Source organism: Coloeus monedula (assembly GCF_965178545.1).
Source record: "Coloeus monedula genome assembly, chromosome: Z".
Taxonomy (NCBI): domain Eukaryota; kingdom Metazoa; phylum Chordata; class Aves; order Passeriformes; family Corvidae; genus Coloeus; species Coloeus monedula.
Genome location: NC_138822.1, coordinates 38,593,381 through 38,612,060, shown reverse-complemented (window position 1 = coordinate 38,612,060; position 18,680 = coordinate 38,593,381). Strand labels below are relative to the sequence as shown.

The 18,680-nt window shown below is 35.8% G+C and overlaps 1 protein-coding gene across 7 annotated transcripts in view; it reads left to right on the top strand.

Annotated features, from left to right (window-relative positions):
• NFIB (nuclear factor I B) overlaps positions 1 to 18,680 on the top strand; it is a 169,330-nt gene that overhangs the window by 140,325 nt on the left and 10,325 nt on the right. For 3 of the 7 annotated variants that reach the window (XR_014227284.1, XM_082301856.1, XM_082301855.1), the window contains exons 10-11: positions 2,752 to 2,834; positions 11,645 to 11,733. The exons of 2 other annotated variants lie outside the window; for them this stretch is intronic. Coding sequence is in view for 4 of the 5 variants with exons in the window: in XM_082301856.1 (XP_082157982.1) it covers positions 2,752 to 2,834; positions 11,645 to 11,733 (172 nt within the window). In the remaining variant the exon portion in view is untranslated. The remainder of the gene's footprint in view (positions 1 to 2,751; positions 2,835 to 11,644; positions 11,734 to 18,680) is intronic. 2 more of the 7 variants (XM_082301859.1, XM_082301857.1) reach the window with 1 other exon arrangement.

Sequence of the window (18,680 nt, the reverse complement as noted above, 5' to 3'; positions counted from 1 at the left end):
TCATGATCAGTGGTGCAGAATGTTACTTTTTAGTTGTGTTCTGCATTTCTGTTGTCCTTGAACTTTTATTTGGACTTGAGATGGCCAGTGTTACCAATATTTATCAGAGTGGTGAAGATTTTTAGGAGGCACTTCCAGATTTTTGGAAAAACCGTTATCAGTCTTTAAAAGTAGTAGTCTCTTTAGGGTCTGTTACATTAAAACTACTTGTTCTAGACTTATTTAATATTTGAACTGCAAATACAGTCCCTAACTGTTGGTCTGTCATTAATGGAGACTGTATGCTTTTCAGGTGTTATACTATTTTAAACCTTTCCATTAGAATCTGAACCAGAGAGATGAGACTCAAATGCGTAAGATGTAAAGGAGGAAAACTCTTTAAGCATTTATTATAAAAGGAGAAACTACTGCTCAAGTATATTAAAAAAAAATTGTACAGATAGATTTATGGAAGTATTTTATCTGCCCTTTCAGTATATTACTTTTATTAAGAGGTAGTAGAGTCTATCTGTAGCCCCACTGGTGATTTGTGGTACAGTTTTTGCACCTTTTGAGATGAGTTAGTTTTAGCAGCAAAGAAGAAGCTGTTGCTCTAAACATTTGCACCAAAACAGAAAACTGAGAAAACTAAGTATACACTTGTATAGTTTCAAGTATTCACGGTTTTATTCTGCTTTGACATGATTGTGCTTGGCCTACATACCTCTCTTAGATGAGGTCAGGGTTTCTGGTAAAAATGCCAAAAAGGACACAGTAACTGCCAGAACAGTTTTGGGATAATTTCTGGCAATCTGACCTTTATCATCATTATAGGAAAGCATACCTAATCTGTCCATTTTCCTACTACCAAGGCAATTATTTGGACTATATTTTCCAATTAAATCATCGCCCAGTTTCTTGTGCAATTTATGGGAACTTGAATACCTGATTCCTGCTGACCCTTTAAAACATACTGGCTTAGATACTTAAAATAAGGCCTCCTTATTCTTCCATAGTAGTTTCCAAGTAAATTCTTTCCCCTACAGCCTATAACTTATAATAGAAATAATCCTTGTATGCAAATTTTATTCGAATGTGCCTGTATGCCTACAAGATAGTTTGCAACACCTCTCCTTCTCAGGGTGTTATGATTTTCAGAGAACTGCATTAGTCTATCTCCTTGGTAAAGCCTTTTGACGCTGGATTGGTAACTGTAAGAGCAGAAAAAAATGAAAAAATATAGATTGTTCATGAAGAAAATAGTGATAAAATGAGGGATCATGTCCTTCTGATATATAAATTACATATGAATAAATATAAACTGTATTATCAGTCATAATAGGTCGACCACACAGATTGCTAATAACTTAATGGGAAAATCAACACTGAATATATTTTATGGCATAGTTTTACTTTTATTTTCAGTGACTGACTGGGTCAAAACAGATGTAGTTATATATTTATATAACTTGGACAACAAATTATGGTTCAGCCATTTATATAACTTGGACAACCATTATTATTCAGTGCGATGAGAATAAATTGGCAAATGATTAGCACTGCTTTTCATTCTGAAGTGCAATAACAGAATTGTTTTTAATGAGAAAGAACAGCAAGCTTTAATAATATTTGGGGATCCCTGTGGCCTCCATCATAATTTCCTTCTAGTACTGGTTAATTTTTATGACATTTTTTCAGTAAAGCCTGTTTACTGTATTTAGCATTTAAAATTTTTTTTAAATGAATGCATTTCATTTTCTTGTTTTTTTCCATGTGACTTTAATATTAGCAGGTCACTTTAGTAAGTACTCTCCTGTAGCTTCTCACTGGCATGCTTGTATATATCTGTCCTGTTTTAGTGGTTTTGCTACTAAGTCTTTGCCAATTTTCCAGCAAGTTTCCAGGTTGTGGTGCTACAGGTTGCAGTGTGGACATCTCCACACTGGGAATTTGAGTAAGACCATCTAACTAATTCAATAAGTTCCACAAAAAGCCATGATAAGGTAATGGCTTTTAGGAATTACTGGCAGAGACCAGACAGGAATTTGTCCTACAGATGACGGAGCCATACTCTGTAACAAATCCCAGCATCAATTTCCCCTCAGAAATGGATTTCTTCAACCTTTTGTATCAGGCAGAGAGACAATTCTTTAAATAGTTCCCCTCAAAAAAGATTGCTTTCTAATGTATGTGGGAATTGAATATTTACTATTCTATTGCACAGTAAGAATTAGCTCCCTTCTTAGGAAAATATTAATCAGATAGCATCCCATTACTGCAAAGAATCATTTCATGCAACATAAGTTTTTCTAATGAACGTTGCTCTTTTACAGTTGTTTGGGGTTTTCTTGGTAAAAACAGGGCCTTTACAGAAATAAAAATAATATGATCACAAATGTTTTTTCTCAGCATTGTAATTTTGGTGATTTCACAGTTTCTTTAGATTTGTATATTGGAAATTAAAATTGGGATTCTGTAAAAGAAATACATTAATAAATAATTTGAAAAAATTTAATCAAAGGAACTCTTATTGTCAAGAGACATCATTATGATTTACACATGCAGCTTCCATTGAAGTTTATAGGAATTTACACATGCCTTTCCAAATTTGGTCCAGTATTTCTTTTGCTTTCTCTTAAAGGAAAACCAAAGACACATCCTATATATTGCAAAATCATAACTCTGGATCTCATATTTGTACTGTACCTGTACAAGGTAATAGATATCATAGATTGGTATTTTTATCAATATGTTTTGTTCTTCCTTAATCAGCCTACACAGCCTCAGGCACATCCCAAGCCAATCGATATGTGGGACTAAGCCCAAGAGACCCATCCTTCCTACACCAGCAACAGGTGGGCAAGTTTCACATAGGTGTAATGATATAGAGAAGCTTTTGTGATATTACCTTCCTACATGGTGCCACTGTTATCTTGGATTAGACTGAAATCTTGAGGGTTTCAGTATTTGCTATGTGAAGATGAAGTTTATTCAAAACAAACTGAAACCTTTAAAAAATATCAATTTAGCCTATGCTTTGTTTCTTAGATTTCTACCATCTTAAGGAACTCCTAATCATGTTTCTTTCAGTATTTTATTTTTCAAGAGTTTGTACATGTAATCTTTAATAGGATTTTAGGAAGCAGAATGAGGTGTTTAAAAAACAAATACAAATTTCAAAATCAGTTTAAAAAATAAACAAAATATTCAAAGCAAAACATCCAGTTTATTATTTCCAAGTTATTTTTTTTCTTTTTCCCTCAGATTTTTAGTACTTTTCTTCATTTTAGCTTTAGAAAATCAGTTATAAAACTGAATTCTCAAGGCAACACATTGTCACTTCTAGTGTAATAGGTTTAAATTGGCCTGCTGATTTCAAATGTGATAAAACCACGTTTTTGTTCTAGTTTCTTACATCATTTATATTTCAAGTAGCATTTTAAATTTCACATCTCATTAATGCTGTAAATTTAATGCAAATGAAGTGTTTACCCAAACTGTGAACATATACAGACGAGATTAATGATGGCATACAAATAAATTAGCTGCAGTCAGTAGCAAGGCCATGCACATACAGAAATGGCACATTACTAGTAACAAAAATAAATTCAGACCCTTTTGAATTTTAATGTACTTTATGATATGTGTTTGTGTTCCTCTTAGCAGTAGAGGACTTGAAATTCACAGCATGTAAAATGTTACAAGGAAAAGAGCTGAATGTGGCAATACGAAAGAGGGTGTTAAACAGGCCTTGGTATTTGTTGTACTGTATTTTTTTTCTCAGACTTGGGTTCCTGTCAGCAGTTTATACACATTCTTGTTTCATTTTTCAGTAAAACCTACCTGTTCTGTATTTGCTGAGGTATAGATGACGTGCTTCTGCTGAAACTCCCTATCCATACCCACTCCCAGGGCAAGGTGGCAGTATGTCCATTTTAAAGGTCACCACATGCAGAGTTCAGAGAAAATCATAAAGTTGATAATTTATCCAAAATAGTTGATGCTTTGCCAACTTTTTATTTAACTAGTAAGACCTAAATTCAAACATCTGAACACTTTAATGGAAGTATGTAATGACTATTAATGGTTTTCCAGCCATTAGTTTCTCAATAACTTTTCTGACATATTGTTTTGTTAGGTTTTTTAACCTCTCAAAGATTTTGTATTATGAAATATGTTATAATTACTATAACTTTTTTTTCAAAGATACACAGTATATGCTTATTGTTTTTTAAAGCACACACAACACCTCTCTTTTTTACGCACAGTGAATATAATTTGTGGAGTTCTTGTGAAGTTTTATATAGTATTCTTTGAAATGTCTCTGACATCCTGTTAACTGGGGGATGTGCCATAATTTTTTTCCCCTCTGTATTTTTGGACACACTTTTTTCTGCAAATTTCTACTGCTTAGGCCCACTCCACCTTCTTCCAAGCTCATTGAAAGACTTTTAAACTTCTCATCACATGCCAGAAAGTAGTAGAAGCATATTTAATTTTATCCTGGCTGAATTTTGACATATATATTGCTAATGTTCTGCATCTCTATTTATTTTTGTCTTTGTGTAGATCAAAACAGATTTCAAAATTTCAGCAGTGTCTTTGGAACATTAAAGTGAGAGAGATCTCAAAGGTCTTTGATGTTTATATGTACTGTGCCTGATATTCCCTTTTGTGGTAAAACATGTGGCCAAATGGCATAGAGGGAAGGGAAAACTAAGTTAGATCTCACATACACTTCAGAAGCAGAAAAATTATTTAATGCCACTCTGTTAAACCAGTGTTCTCCTTTCTAGAGTATATTGCTTCATAGTCTCACTATAATGATCCAAGAACATCACTTGGTGACCAGTGAGCTATATAGTACATTTTAAAAAATCAGTGTTTTATTGTCTTCGCTCTTAACTCACTATTCTCTTCCAACATATAGAATGGACATATCTATGCTTGCCTGAGAGTGTTTGTGTGTGTGTGTGTGTATGAACGCCTACACGTATGTAGAAAATTAAGGAGTAGTATGTGCAGCTGAAACCATTTGAAAGAACAGAATTCTCTAAGTAGAGAGGTTTTCAGATGGATAAATATGAACATATAAATATGTATATGTATGTTTCTAATGAATTAGTTGCCTTCACTCAATTCTAAAGGTATCTCAGAGACAATAGTGCCATATAGATATAGATATAGATATACGCACATACACATAAATTACCCAGAAAGTAAGGTAGAGCATTGAGATTGTTTAAACAACTTTAATAGAGCAAAGGTTATCCTTTGGCAAAGCAGAAATGGGAGTGATTTACTATGTCCTTTCATTACTTGACAAGAATTTAAAAGAGACCACTCTTCTTGTGGCAGATTTTAAATGCATTTGCTTTAAAGCAACCCATGATGAATGAAAAGAAAAATCAAGGGGTACATGAAATAAGGCAATTAATCATTTTGTATTAGTGGAGAGAAATTTTAAATTAGAAAGCCAGTGGTTTTAGTTCCAGAAAGGTCTTTTAAACATTCCCCATACCCTGTAATGCACAGTGACCCCTCAAGAATAAATATTGTCACTGGTACTTTTTTTACTTCATTGGAAGAGTCTTTATGAAGATTTATTCTCTCTGTGTATGAGAAAAATTGGCATGTACCCTTGAGTACCTTCTGTTGCTGTTAAAAAGAGCCATTATATAGCCCATTTAAGTTACAGTAACCACAATAAATTTAAAAGTTACACATCTATTTTGCAACACACACTCACATGGAGTCCTGACAAAGGGATGGCTTGCTAGAACTTCCTGTAAACAATTTATAGCACAGCGCACCTGAAATACCCACCTTTAGACGGGAAGCACTGAATGAAACTTTGAAAGACAGTGCATAATAGGGACAGTGGGAGAATTCGTTGTCCTTTATTGGTCTGGATACTGTGAAAATATGATCTTATGTGCAGTACTTAGTCTGTAACATTAATAGTTAGAAGGACCAGATTCTAATGGGGAATTATAACTGTGCAGTCCACTTTCTGATGCACTAACTGGCAGATCTTCCCATTGCTTGCTTTGAAATGCCAGGTATTTCTATACTGTGGCATGAATAGTTACAAAAAATACATCTTGCTTCAATGGCATCTAGAGAGTCATAATTTTCTTGTAAAAAATTCATGTCAGACCTCCTCTGTCTATTAAAAATTATTAGTGACCACTTGTTTTTCTGTTTTTAATTCAGCATCAGCTTCTGAGAGTTGTTAAGTGTTGATAATGTAACTGCAGGGAGAACACCATGGGACAGGGCAAGGGAAGTGATAAGAGTTAGCACCTGAGTGAGAGAGTTTTTCTTAATTTTATTATTGGTGATTGAAACCAAATCAACTGCTCACTGTTCTGTATCTGTGCTGAGAAACATCCTCAGTAAATTAAATAAGGGAAAGGCTGGCTAATCTTCACAATTATATGGGTGCACCTTCTGCATCACCCCCCCCCCCCCAAGCTCTTAATCTGCATTTATTGAAGATTTGTGGTTTCTAAGCCTAGACTAAAGGAAAAAGCAACAAACCAACCAAACCAACTAACAGAGGAAAGTCGGTCAAATTCAACCTTCTACAAGTGGACAAAATTCCTTGCCAGATTCTAGTTGTCTGTATTCTTTTTGCTGATGGCAAGATCATTAGTTCAGTAACAAAGTCTTAGTGCTCAGAATTCTCATGGTTACGTGACAGCATTTCTTTAGCCTCCTTGTGTCACTGTTCTCCACTTCATGGATTTATTATGGTATTGAAATGACAAACACTGAGAGTCAGGTTACGTTGGTTCTGGCAATAATGCTAGAAAGTTGCCAGAAACACTAGTCATACACTTTGCCTGTGTAAACAGTATAAAAAGATGGATGGATGGATGGATGGATGGATGGATGGATGGATGGATGGATGGATGGATGGATGGGTGGATGGATGGATGGATGTGTTGACGGATGGACGGACGGATGGATGGATGGATGGATGGATGAATGGATGAATACACAGACGCTTGTATTTATTGCAAGTACAGAATAATGGTTTCACAAAAAAAATAAGATTTCTTTTGGAATGAATGAAATCACGGAAATGTTTTTGTTCTTGACCATTTAAATTTAGTGCACCTTGGGGCCTTGCATGTATGATTCTATTTTTAATTAGAAAACCACAGCTGTTAAGGTCTGTGAAGACAATAACCTCTAGAACTTTCCAGTCACTGTAAATGGTGCCAACTAATGCTGGCCTAATTGCTGAAGAGTTAATGAGCTCTTCCAGTCTTTGCACTGATAAACTCAGTGGCATGGTTTTCACTAAAGCATACACTTTCTGGGTATGGTATGTTGTATTAATGATTTTCGTCAAGATTTTACAATTCTGAGTGAGATCATTTCAATGTACATATTAATAAGGTCTCTACAATGATCAGAAAACTGTGGATAGCTTTTTATTTCCTACAGATGCCTTCCCTGATTCATCAGTAGAAAGTTGTTCTTACCAGATGCATCCTTTAGTTATTAAGTTGTATTTCTCTTCATACTATTAATCATGGAAATTGTGAACTTAAATGTCCACTAACCACAGAGTATTTGTTTACAAAATGTTTTGGGTAAATGTTGCTTTTGCTTTCAGCAGCAGACTGAAAGAAGAACACAGGCAGACTCCTAAAGAGAATTGTCAGTAAAGTCAGGAAACAGGTTATCAACACTTAGGCTGTTCTTATTGTGTCCCTTATCATAATTGACAGTTTGACGTAAAACTGGGTCACATGATCACCAGGGAGGTATGTAAATGGCTAAGAGGTCACCTTTCACATATGCTTGCTGGAAAGGAAACACATTTAAAGGAAGTTTCAGTCAGAACAATGACAATATGCAAATGTTAAGTTTTATGGGCTCTTCTCAACTAACAGAAGTTATAGCAATAGCCCATTACACTTTCCAAAACACAGTTCTACTTTTACTAGCTATCACAGAAACTTGAAATGAGTGTTAGTCTTAGACAGCCGTTCTTTAAATACAAAACTACAAAATCTCCTTAACTACTAACCTCTAAACATTATTCATACTATGATTAAAGATTAAGCTGTTGACTGTGGGTTTTTAATGTATGTGTGATTTGCATACTTAAGACACCACAGGATGGTTGTGCTTGCAAGGTGCTGTTTAAACTGTGAAGACAGCTACAGTAAAATCTAGCACTTGGGCAGAACTTCACATCAGTATGTCTCACAGCTCTGGAAAGTGCAAAACAAAATCCATTTCCTGGCACTGTACAGAACAGAAGCACTTGGTCTACTGCTCTGCTTTTCTCCAGGCCTGTGTCCCCTTCCAGGCCTATGTCCCCTTCCTCTAAAGTGTCTGATGTAAATGTGAGGGAGTTGCACTGCCTCCCAGGAAAAACACATGCAGTGGGCTTTGTGCTCTCTGCTGCTTCATGAGTGCAGCAGTGGGGATGTATCACAGGCATCATCCTCTGTTCTTTTGTGGTTAGATGAGAGATAACTAAGAAAATCGTTGATAATGTTTTGAGGATGGAAGGTATTATGGTAGTGAGACTCCTGTGACTTGCCTTGATAAAAAACCACAGAACTGTGGACTAAAGGTCAAGTCTGTTCAACAGCCTTCTAGGAAAGACTTTTCACCATGTCTTATGCCAAGTCACATCATTCATTCTCATTTGTAACATACATTTGAGAAAATTGGTAATGCTTTTCAGCATTTATTAAATGTAACAATTTCTTACGTCACTCTACTGAGGAATGTAAGTTTTCTCAAGTAGCCTTCAAGTAGTTTCCTGCCTCTCCTCTTCACATATCCTAAAGAGAAACTCTTTTAGATGGCTTATAGTGTGTGAGAGTGACTGTGCCTTCTCATCTCCAGCTAACACTGTGGCATTGCTTTACAGAAAGCTTTTAGTATGAACTCAGACAACATATAGCACTGGAAATACTGTAATGAAGAGCCTTACAGCCTTCCAAAGCTTGGTACTCACGTTAGGTCTGTGTGCCCAGGCTTCTCCTGCTGGGCTGTCTGGACATCCTCCAAGGGCAGCCTCCCACTGCCTCCCACTTCTTCCAAATGGAGCCCAGGCTTACAGAGTGCTATTAAATTCTACAGTATTTTTACCCAGAAAGCACTCAACACATGCAGAGGATGCAGATACAGTCTTTGGAAATGATATTCCTAAATCTTAGACATGCAGATCTTTCAGTAAGGGTGACTTGGGAGGGGAAGTTTTTGTGAGGGAGATTAAAAAAAAAAAATTCCAGGCAGGTTAGTTTTTAGAGACTGCTATGTGAGCCTACTGAGAAGTGTGGAGCAGCAGTTTTTGATGTTGGGAAGGTGTATTTCAGTACAACTAATACAGCCCTGGGCTTGTCATAGAACCAGTTGTCATGCAAACCTGCACTTCTCCAAGGTGTTGTCAGTAGTGCAAGCATGGCACAGCTGGTGCAGTGAATAGCACTACAGTACTAACTATGAGTCTCATGTAGCATGAACCTTCATATAACTGTGCATGTACATGCCTACAGCTTACCTATAAAATGCACATATTGCACTATTACCTTTGCAGAATTTGGATGTAGATGAATTGATGTACATACGACCAAATTAATAAGAAGCATGTCATTTCTAACATTTATGAAATAGGTTTCAAATCTTTGTGGAGCTTCCTTAATGATAAGTTTAACACATTAACTGTATGTGAGGAAGGTTTTCATACAGACTAGGAAGAGTATAGTGATTTAGTGCAGAGCTAATTTACTGAAATGTAATGTATCAGTCTCTTACTGTTTTCCCCAAATGGCAAATGAAATTAGGTTCTATATAGCAAGCTAAGTGCTTGCCAGATTCCTGAATTAGACCTAAGTGAACTTAATAATTTGGTAACACTAATTTTGTGATTTTACTATATTTTTAATGGTTTTAATCAGCCAAATGGCTTTTATTCATAGATTTTATATTTTGTGAAAGAAGCAAAAAAGCAGGATGGGTGGAAGGGTTTAACCTTTCAGTCTTTTGTTTCAGCTGCAAGTGAGGTTTTATGGCTAAGTTATGAAGCTTTAAAATATGCATTTGTAGTGAAAATTATGACATCCTTAAGGATAATAGCTGAAATACATGTACTGTACATTGAATAACTGGGCTGACATATTTTATTATGTTTTCATTATTAAAATCAGACTTAGAATCCTGTTTTGTGTAGTGACTAAATCAAATGTTTACTTACCCATTTCTTAAAACATGTTTAATGTATTATTCACAGTTACCTCTAGCAAACTTTTGGACTGCATGTTTCCTTTTCTGGTTAATTTTATGTGGTTTAGTCATGCTTTTAATGGTCTTTAGAAGGTCCCGTGGAGTTCTTTAGATAACAAACAAGAAACAATCCCTATGAAAACATCAAAGACTAACATTTCCATTTCTCAGACCTTAACAGCAGGAAGCTTATGAGTCTAACAGCCAGACAGGGTCGTGTTTGCAATATTGTCTTGTCCTCAGCATTTGTATTTTTCAGGAAAGGACTGCAATTAATCGCGCTCCTGTGAAAACAGTTTATTGTAGTTTGCTTGCTGTAGCCTGTGCTATCTCAAGAACATGAATATGATAGAGAAAACTAAAATTCATTGAATGCAATTAAACTCAGCAACATTATCTTCAATTAAGAGTGTTTAACCATATATAATAGTACAGCAATTTATATAAACACGATTATACAGAGGATAAAATGTATATTTTCTTCAGAAGCCAGATAAGCTCACTTTCTTAAACTTAAAAATAAGCAGCATATATTTTCAATAAATCTGCTAACACTATCGGGCAGCTGTTAAATAAAGAGAACTGCAGAGGGCTGCTTGAACAATCTGTGAAGGCAGAACTGATGATTTGAGGAAGAATTTGTTCCAGTTAACATTTAGTACATTCCTCATTATATTAAAATGCAGTAAAGTATTTTAAATTCTACTTTTCTGAGTCTGAAGAAGATTAGGTTATTTTGTTGCCTCTAGCTAAGTAATACCACTTTCAGTAACACTAGATTAATAATCTTCAGTTACAAAATACATTTACTATTCTAAAATAGTAAGATAATGACATACAGTTTGTTTAATTTGGGCAAATTTTCTGTAAGTTGCATGTCTTCTATGTTTCACAAAAAGCATGCTAGAAGATATTGATTAAATTTTACCTTTACGCAATACACATTATATAGAGCATTGCTTAAAAGCCAGCTTAATTATTTCCTTTCTTAAAGTATCTCACTATTGATTATTAACATTTCCTTTTATTCCAGCTCATTTTGTAATCTAATAATGGCTAATTGTTATGTGCTACACACTAGTTACTCTTTTATGCTTTATTAATAGAGGATCATATTAAAATAGCATTATATTAAACAAGTCTATAGGCATTTATTTCTCAAAATAAGTTTTTTTTAAAGTTACTTTGTTTTATTTTTGTTTTATTTTTTAAAGTTACTTCTTGGGAAGTATTTTTTACTTATTTAAAGTTTTTTTACTTTTACTTATTTTTTACTTTTTTTAAAGTTACTTCTTGGGAAAGTAAGACTTTTGCCATGTACAGTACTAGTTTGCATGTGTTCATTTAAATACTAAAAACTGTAGTATGCTCGATCCATATCTGACTGCTAGGTTTCAATTGACAGCTGAGAATTTGTGACTGGACCATGAATCAAAACGGCAGGCATTTATACCCCAGTGCCAGTGAGGATACATTGGGAATTACTTGGCAAAGGTAACATTTTAATTATTTCCACCCCTACACCACCTCTAAAAAAATTGCATAGAGCTACACTATCTGTTTTAGTGGGCCTCCAGAGGTATACGTGACAGCATTATGATCAAAATATGTGTGTAACATTCCTCCTATACACATTCAGGTTATCTTTCATGTAAGCTGACTTTAGACGGTCCCTTAATGTAACACTTGAAACAATGTTATGCTGTCCTATGCAAAGGGTTTGCGAGTTGAAGGAAATACTGATCTTAGACTTTAAAAATGTCATTTGCAGTCATATTTTTGGGACCTTAGTGGTTAACAGAAAGAAAATGGTGCTGTTAGAGGTATAGATGAGTATAATAATAAATGGCTGAGGTGGTGGCTGGTTTTGGGCAAAGAATTACTATTATTACTATATTATTCATAGAAACATTTCTTACCAATTGGCTGGTGTAGATTTAGGTCATTAACTTATATGTGAAGGTAAGATATAAACCATCTTATTTTTCAACTAAATAACAGAATAATTAGGAATGATTTACAAAAAAAGGAGTTTCTTTTTGTATGAAAAAAAGGGCCAAAATAAACCAAAAAATAAATCCCATTAACCTTTGGTATATTGTTAATTTATTAGATTTTACGTCTCTTGGTATATAGTGGGTTATGGTAACAGTAGAAGGTGTGTGTCTGTCTAAATAGGGCATATAAACGAATCCGCATAATTTTGATACATCAGTTTTCACCTATTTCATGTACATGATTACCTGCAGCACTCAACACTTAACAAGAGCTGTACATGTAAAGCTTGTAGGTTGGGAGCCTATCAGATGAAGTATTAGCCAGTCACTCATGAAACAATTTTAAATATTTTTTTGAAATTTATGTGCACACGAAAATACATGTGCTTCTGAATAGTTAGTGTAAGTATGTGTGTGAGTGTAATTTATACGTATGTACAAAATGCCTTTTGATGCTTGTACTGACGGTACTATGGATTGCTAGAAGTTTTGGGGCTTTTGAAAATCAATTTGGAATGGAAATTACCGAATTTGAAAATTGGTGCTGTTTATAAATCTGAAGTTTAATTTTTTTGTGGTTTTTTTTGCTGTTTTTTTTTTTTTTTTTTCTTAAATAATGTTTTGAATCTGGAACAATTGTGGTGGCAAAATGAGGTCTTGTCATTTCTTTCCTTATTTATTAAATAGTACAGTGGAAAATTATCTAATGGAGTAATCTCATCTCCTCAAGGGCTGTGATTCACGTTACAAATGCCCATCATACAGTAATTGCAGAGTTTTCAATGTACTGCCAGTAGTGAAACCAAACTGAGCTTGCATAGCGCAGAAGGGGTGATTTATTCTCCCTCTATGAAGTGGCATTTTTCAGGGCATTGACAGGCCTTAGAAAATTACATCACAACTACATATCTAGGAACATCCTCACTCACTTTTAATCAGTTCCCACTCAAGCCCCCTTTAAAGCAATGCCAGTTATAGTGGTTGAAGCACTGTCCTAGCGTTTGCTGAATTCTGTTTTTCAGTACCATCATAAACCCTGGGCATAAACTGTGTAAAGAAAGGAAAAGTGGGGGAAAATATTTCTGGGTGATGACCAAGAAAATTTTGGTGGTGAATGCTCCATGATCCATTCACTATTACAGACCAAACTGCTTTGCAGGTCATTCCCAGAGTGCTGCCTTCCACTGTGGCCCTGCCAACATACACAGGCACTACCAGAAGAGCCTAGGCACAAATTCTGCCATGGGCATTTCATTAGAGGCCTAGGTTATGCCACTTGCTCTTGGACCACGCACAGCCTGGAAGGACAAAGAAACAAACTGTTCTGCCTAAATAGATGGCTTTTAGGTGCTAGGTTTTGCAATATGACATTCTTCAAATCCCACTGAAATGAGGACCTAAGAAGAGAAATTATACCTGCACAGGCTAATGAGCAGTGAGCCTTTCTAGCACTAAAACTCACATTGAAAAATGAGAATATATTGCAAAAGGAATTGTCACACATTGACAAGGAAACACATCCCAGTCCAGACAAGTTTCTGCAACCCCAAATGGTTTGATAAATTCTTGATTATGTGATTTCCTTAAATCATTTTGATTGTGCTCAATTTGATTGTGCTCAATCTCACCTTTTACATCAGGCTTTTGTGGTTAAGTATACTGATTTTTCAGAAGTATTATTGACCTCAGGCAGGTGAAAAAGTTGGCAGTCCATCAGCATTAGCTGCCCTGTCTCTACAGATACCAGCTAGCAGAGATGGTCAGGTTGAAAGCTTTGTCATCAAGAATTGTTAGTGAACCACACCTTGGAAACCTTGGGAAATTGGATGATGAAACCTTCTGTTATTTCTGTGTTCTTTGTCTTAGCAATAGTTTCCTATCATACCTCTCTGTTGGTATTCAAAGATTCAGGTATAAGTCAGTAGTGATCTGTATGCAAAGGCTGAACTTTGCAGAAAAGAAGAGAATATGAATAATAAAAAACATAAAAAGGAACAACAAGCCATGAAACTTTGGGTCACTGATATCATTTTCTACAAAACCAGAAGACTTGCAGGGAATAGTGATAACAAAAAATAGATTAATACTGAATAAAACATTCTACTATCTTTAAAGGAAATACTTACATTAAATATTCTGTGAGCATCCTAAAAAACACAAAAGAAAATGGAAAAAACCCCACCCCAGTTATTTGGTAATGTATTTAGAAGTAGTAATTTTTAATTTACTCCTCATACTCAAACCATCTACAGTTTTTGTTTGGATTGGTTTGGTTTCTTCATTGCTTACTTAGAGCATTTATGGTGCATATTATGTCTTTATATGCTTTTTTACATTTATTTGTTTATGTATTTAATTGTGTCTGCTGAGCTTTGAGCACAATTTAAACACATCAATAGAAATAAATTCTCAAGCACTTTTATGGTCATTTAGGTAATTTTTTTGGTGTACATGTGAAGAAGATACTCAGAAACATTAAAAAACACCAAATCCTTATATTTTTGGTAACAACAGTTCTGTTTACCTGGAGACAGAAGGCAAGGGAAAGCTGTGAAAATCTGTAAGGCTCATTTAGGAAAATACAGTCTCGGTCACCACATGAGGGCAAGTTTACGCAAAAAGTACATTTAAGAAATGAGTGAGAGTGGCAAAAAGTGGGGTGGGTGTGTATGTGAGGCTGATAGCATGAGTTTGATCCTAAATCTAAGCCAGTCATTACACCATTGATGGTATTTCCAGTATGAATACTTATAAAAGCTGGCATGATGGGTCTCTCCTAGACCATATGGAGTATTTGCAAATCCTCCACAGACTGTTAGCAACTTTTCATTGCCAAAGAGTACATTTCAACTCAGGTATTGACAAATATACTTTTATTAATGTTGATTCTTTTAACAATCATTCTGTGTTAGTTTTATGCGTTAACTGTTTAACATTACCTTTACAGTATCCAAGGAAATGGACTAGGCTAGAATTTCATGCTTTCATTCTGTTATCTTGACACATCAGTGTAGTACAACAGCTGTCTCCTTCCTGGAGATGCTGAGAGGAGGTCTGTTCTCAGAGTGCTGAATTTCTTTCTCAGCTGTAGCTGTAGGGGTGTTCAGCATTCCGAACATCATTCCGGCCACCCCCTCCCCAGCCCCCCTCAGCACCACTGTGTGTTTATGATAACAGTGATAATAAGGCAATCAAATGGGATAATCTGATTTGTGAAAGAAGTTAAAGGGAAATTGAAAATGGGTGCGTATTGCTTTTGTAGCACAATACCTTGTGCATGTTTAGTATCAAGAAAATATATAGCTAAAGTTACACAGGCAACAGCTTATCTGTGGAAGCACATTTTGGCAAACACAGACACCTGTTAGAGAGGTGGTTTATACACTCTGACCTGTGCCCCTCCCTCATTCCTCTCCCCCGAAATGGTTTGGAATAGAAGTACCATTTCATTATGATTTAAGAACAAAAAGGCTGAAGTATCCTGATAAAATATTCACAGAGAGAAAATCTAATGATTTCTTATCTTTATAAATTTAAATTACTAGTTCTAATAGTTTTGCCCAACTCTGTAGTGCAAAGAGATGTGCAGAACACTGTTTCCTCTCCATCTAGGCAAACATCTTCTGAACACTTCCTAAGAAATTAGTTGTATTCAAGCCAGACTTGCATGCTGCCATCCCACAGGAAATGGGTCAGCAATCCATTAAGATGCCATTAGATAATCTAATTTGGAACTTAATCTCTAAATTAACCATGCTCCATACTTGAAGCATACTTGAGAGAAAGAAAAAAAGTTTATGTTTGAATCGATAGGGGAGCCGAAGCGTGAAGAAGGCTGTTTGTTTTTTCTGTAGCTGTGGTCACGTCTCAAGCCGTCTGGTAACCAGGAGAAACCAGACATGATGTAATTCCAGATTGAACTTGAACTTCAGGGACTTAGAATGGGGGAACAATGGACCATAGGAATCAATAATGTCCATTTTCCACATGATTATGTTTGGAGCTTTAAGTTAACCTTTGTGGGAGAAGCAACAAGAACTGCAGTGTGACCAAAATGAATGTGAGTTGCTCTAGAAGCAAGATGTTAAAATCAAGAAAACAACTTCAGCAATAATTTGTGAGTAGGACTGTAGCTTCCAGCAGGATTAAAAAAGTTCTTGCTCTGTAGTGAACTGGTTGCCTGTTCTGAGCTCTCTTTGTTCACTTAGGTGGGACAAACTTAATCTTATGTTTCCTGTCAGATGATTTTTGGCAGCTGCTAGGGAAGGAGGAGCATATTATAGAAAATTCCCAAGTGTAAACTGTATCTTTAACCCCTTGGTTACTCCAGCTTTCTACTTTATCATCTTACCTCCAACTGTTTCTTTTGAAGCAGTAGAACTGCTTTGTTTGGTGGGGTTTTTTTTGTTTGTTTGTTTGGTACAGTTGGGATTGTCTCCATTATTATTTAGTCATGCTAATTTGATAAACTTGTAGTTATATTTTTTATAAGTGCTAAGGTAAAAATTCTAATGGTTTGAAATGCAAATAATAATATTTGGAAAAAGAAAAAGGTAGTGCAGGTGTGTAAAGTGAAGAGTCAGTTTTTCATAGGCAACCCAGTGGGCTCTAGTAACTGAGCACATGTTCTCCATGGTTTGGCTTGACTTAGTCATAGTCTCCTCTGTACAAGTGCGTATTTGAAACCCTCTATTAGGCCTGTTCCTGCACCAAATTCTCATACCTGGATGGTCCAAAGCACAGCAGGGACATGCAGCATTTCTCTGGACCCTCCCTCTGTTGTGGGTATTTATTAGTAATGGGCTCTGTAGCCTCTTCCTGATCTTTACATACTTTTTTGTGTTACACTATCAAAAAAAAGGAGTCTGCAGGGAATAGAATAATAGTATTCTTATAGGAGATTTCCCTTTTCCCTCCCCTGGAAAGAAATCACTAGGTTTTCAACTCCTCCATCTGCTAGACGGGTAGTATGTGCCTGCTAAACTGTAGAATTCATCCTAAACTAACCTGAGACACACTTAATACATCTCTTGAAACAAGTGCTCATCTTGGAGGTAAAACTTGACAGCTGTTTACCTATGGATACCAGCTCAGAATGGTAACAGAAGTACCCCATTAAGTAGATGTTGGAAGGGTGGTAGGCAGAAGTGGGAATTTAGCCAAGGCATTGAGGTTAGCAAATTTGCATTTCCAAAGTTCTTATGATCCTAGTAATTTTAAATGGTGAAAGTCCCTGTACGTGTGTGGGCAAGCACTTACTACAGAGACTGATGTGCCTTGCTTGGTGACTTGCTATTGTCCCTTCTCTCAACATTGAAGGTATTTCTACCTTTTCTGTCCAAAGTCTGACTTGGCAGAATCTGATCTACCTTCTGTTAGCTAGTGGGTTCATGTAGGTGATAGTAAAGCCACAAGAAGGAAGTACTCTTTAGATGTACTTCTGAATGGTAAAATTCTCTTACAGACTTATGAAACTGTAAAAGAAAGAAGGTAATAACTGGTGGAAAATAAGAATTTCAAAGACCTCCACATTTACTCAGGTCAGATTAGATTTATTTTTTATTGCATTTAGTTAATTTTTTAACATTATTATGCTCTTTATGTTATTACAACCTCCAAAATGGACTGTATACACATATAATGTAAGCACTACTTGTGGTTCATTCCAGTAATATTTTAATCAGAGGTTCTTGAAACAGCAATTATTATCTTTAAGAGGAAATCATGGCAGAAATCTTGATTGAATTAACATCTGGAAACTGTAATAGAAAGTGTAATGGAGAATGTTAACCCTGTAGGATGCTTGCACAATTTTCCTTTACTGTTTTATTACATTTGAACAGATAAATACATTATACCTCCTGTGGATAGAGAGGAGATGATGACTGTATAATGTATCTGATAGTCTAGCTATGGTGAAAACCACTACCAGTAGTGAAATTAGTGAAAGGCAAAATGCTTCACGAAGGTGGTCCTTCAACAAAGGTGGATCTGAATCTCAAAACAGAATCTCATGGTGCTTCTCATGAAATTTTCTTCAAAACTTAGCCTTGAGCAGCTTTTTTAAGTCTCACTTCATGTTTCAAGGGAAAAGCATTTATATTATACCTTCTGTCAGCAGACAGATAGCAGATTTCCTCAGGAGTAGTAAGCTGGAGTGTGTGACAGACCTGTTTTATTCCACTCGTACATACAAAGATTTCTTATCTAAAGGAGAAGCCATGTGGGCAGAGAGACATTCTATTAGTTTCTGCAAGGACAACAACCTTGTCTGTGTCCCAGCAATGGAAAGAGTTTTGGCTTCCCTGGTTAAGGTACTTAGTGCACAGAGGCAGAGTATTGCCTCTGGTTTTGTGAAACCAAGTGCTGAACTTTAACTGGGACTAACACAGACTGCTGGATGGTATGGTGGAGGGAAAGTTGTTTCCCCATTTCCTGTATTTC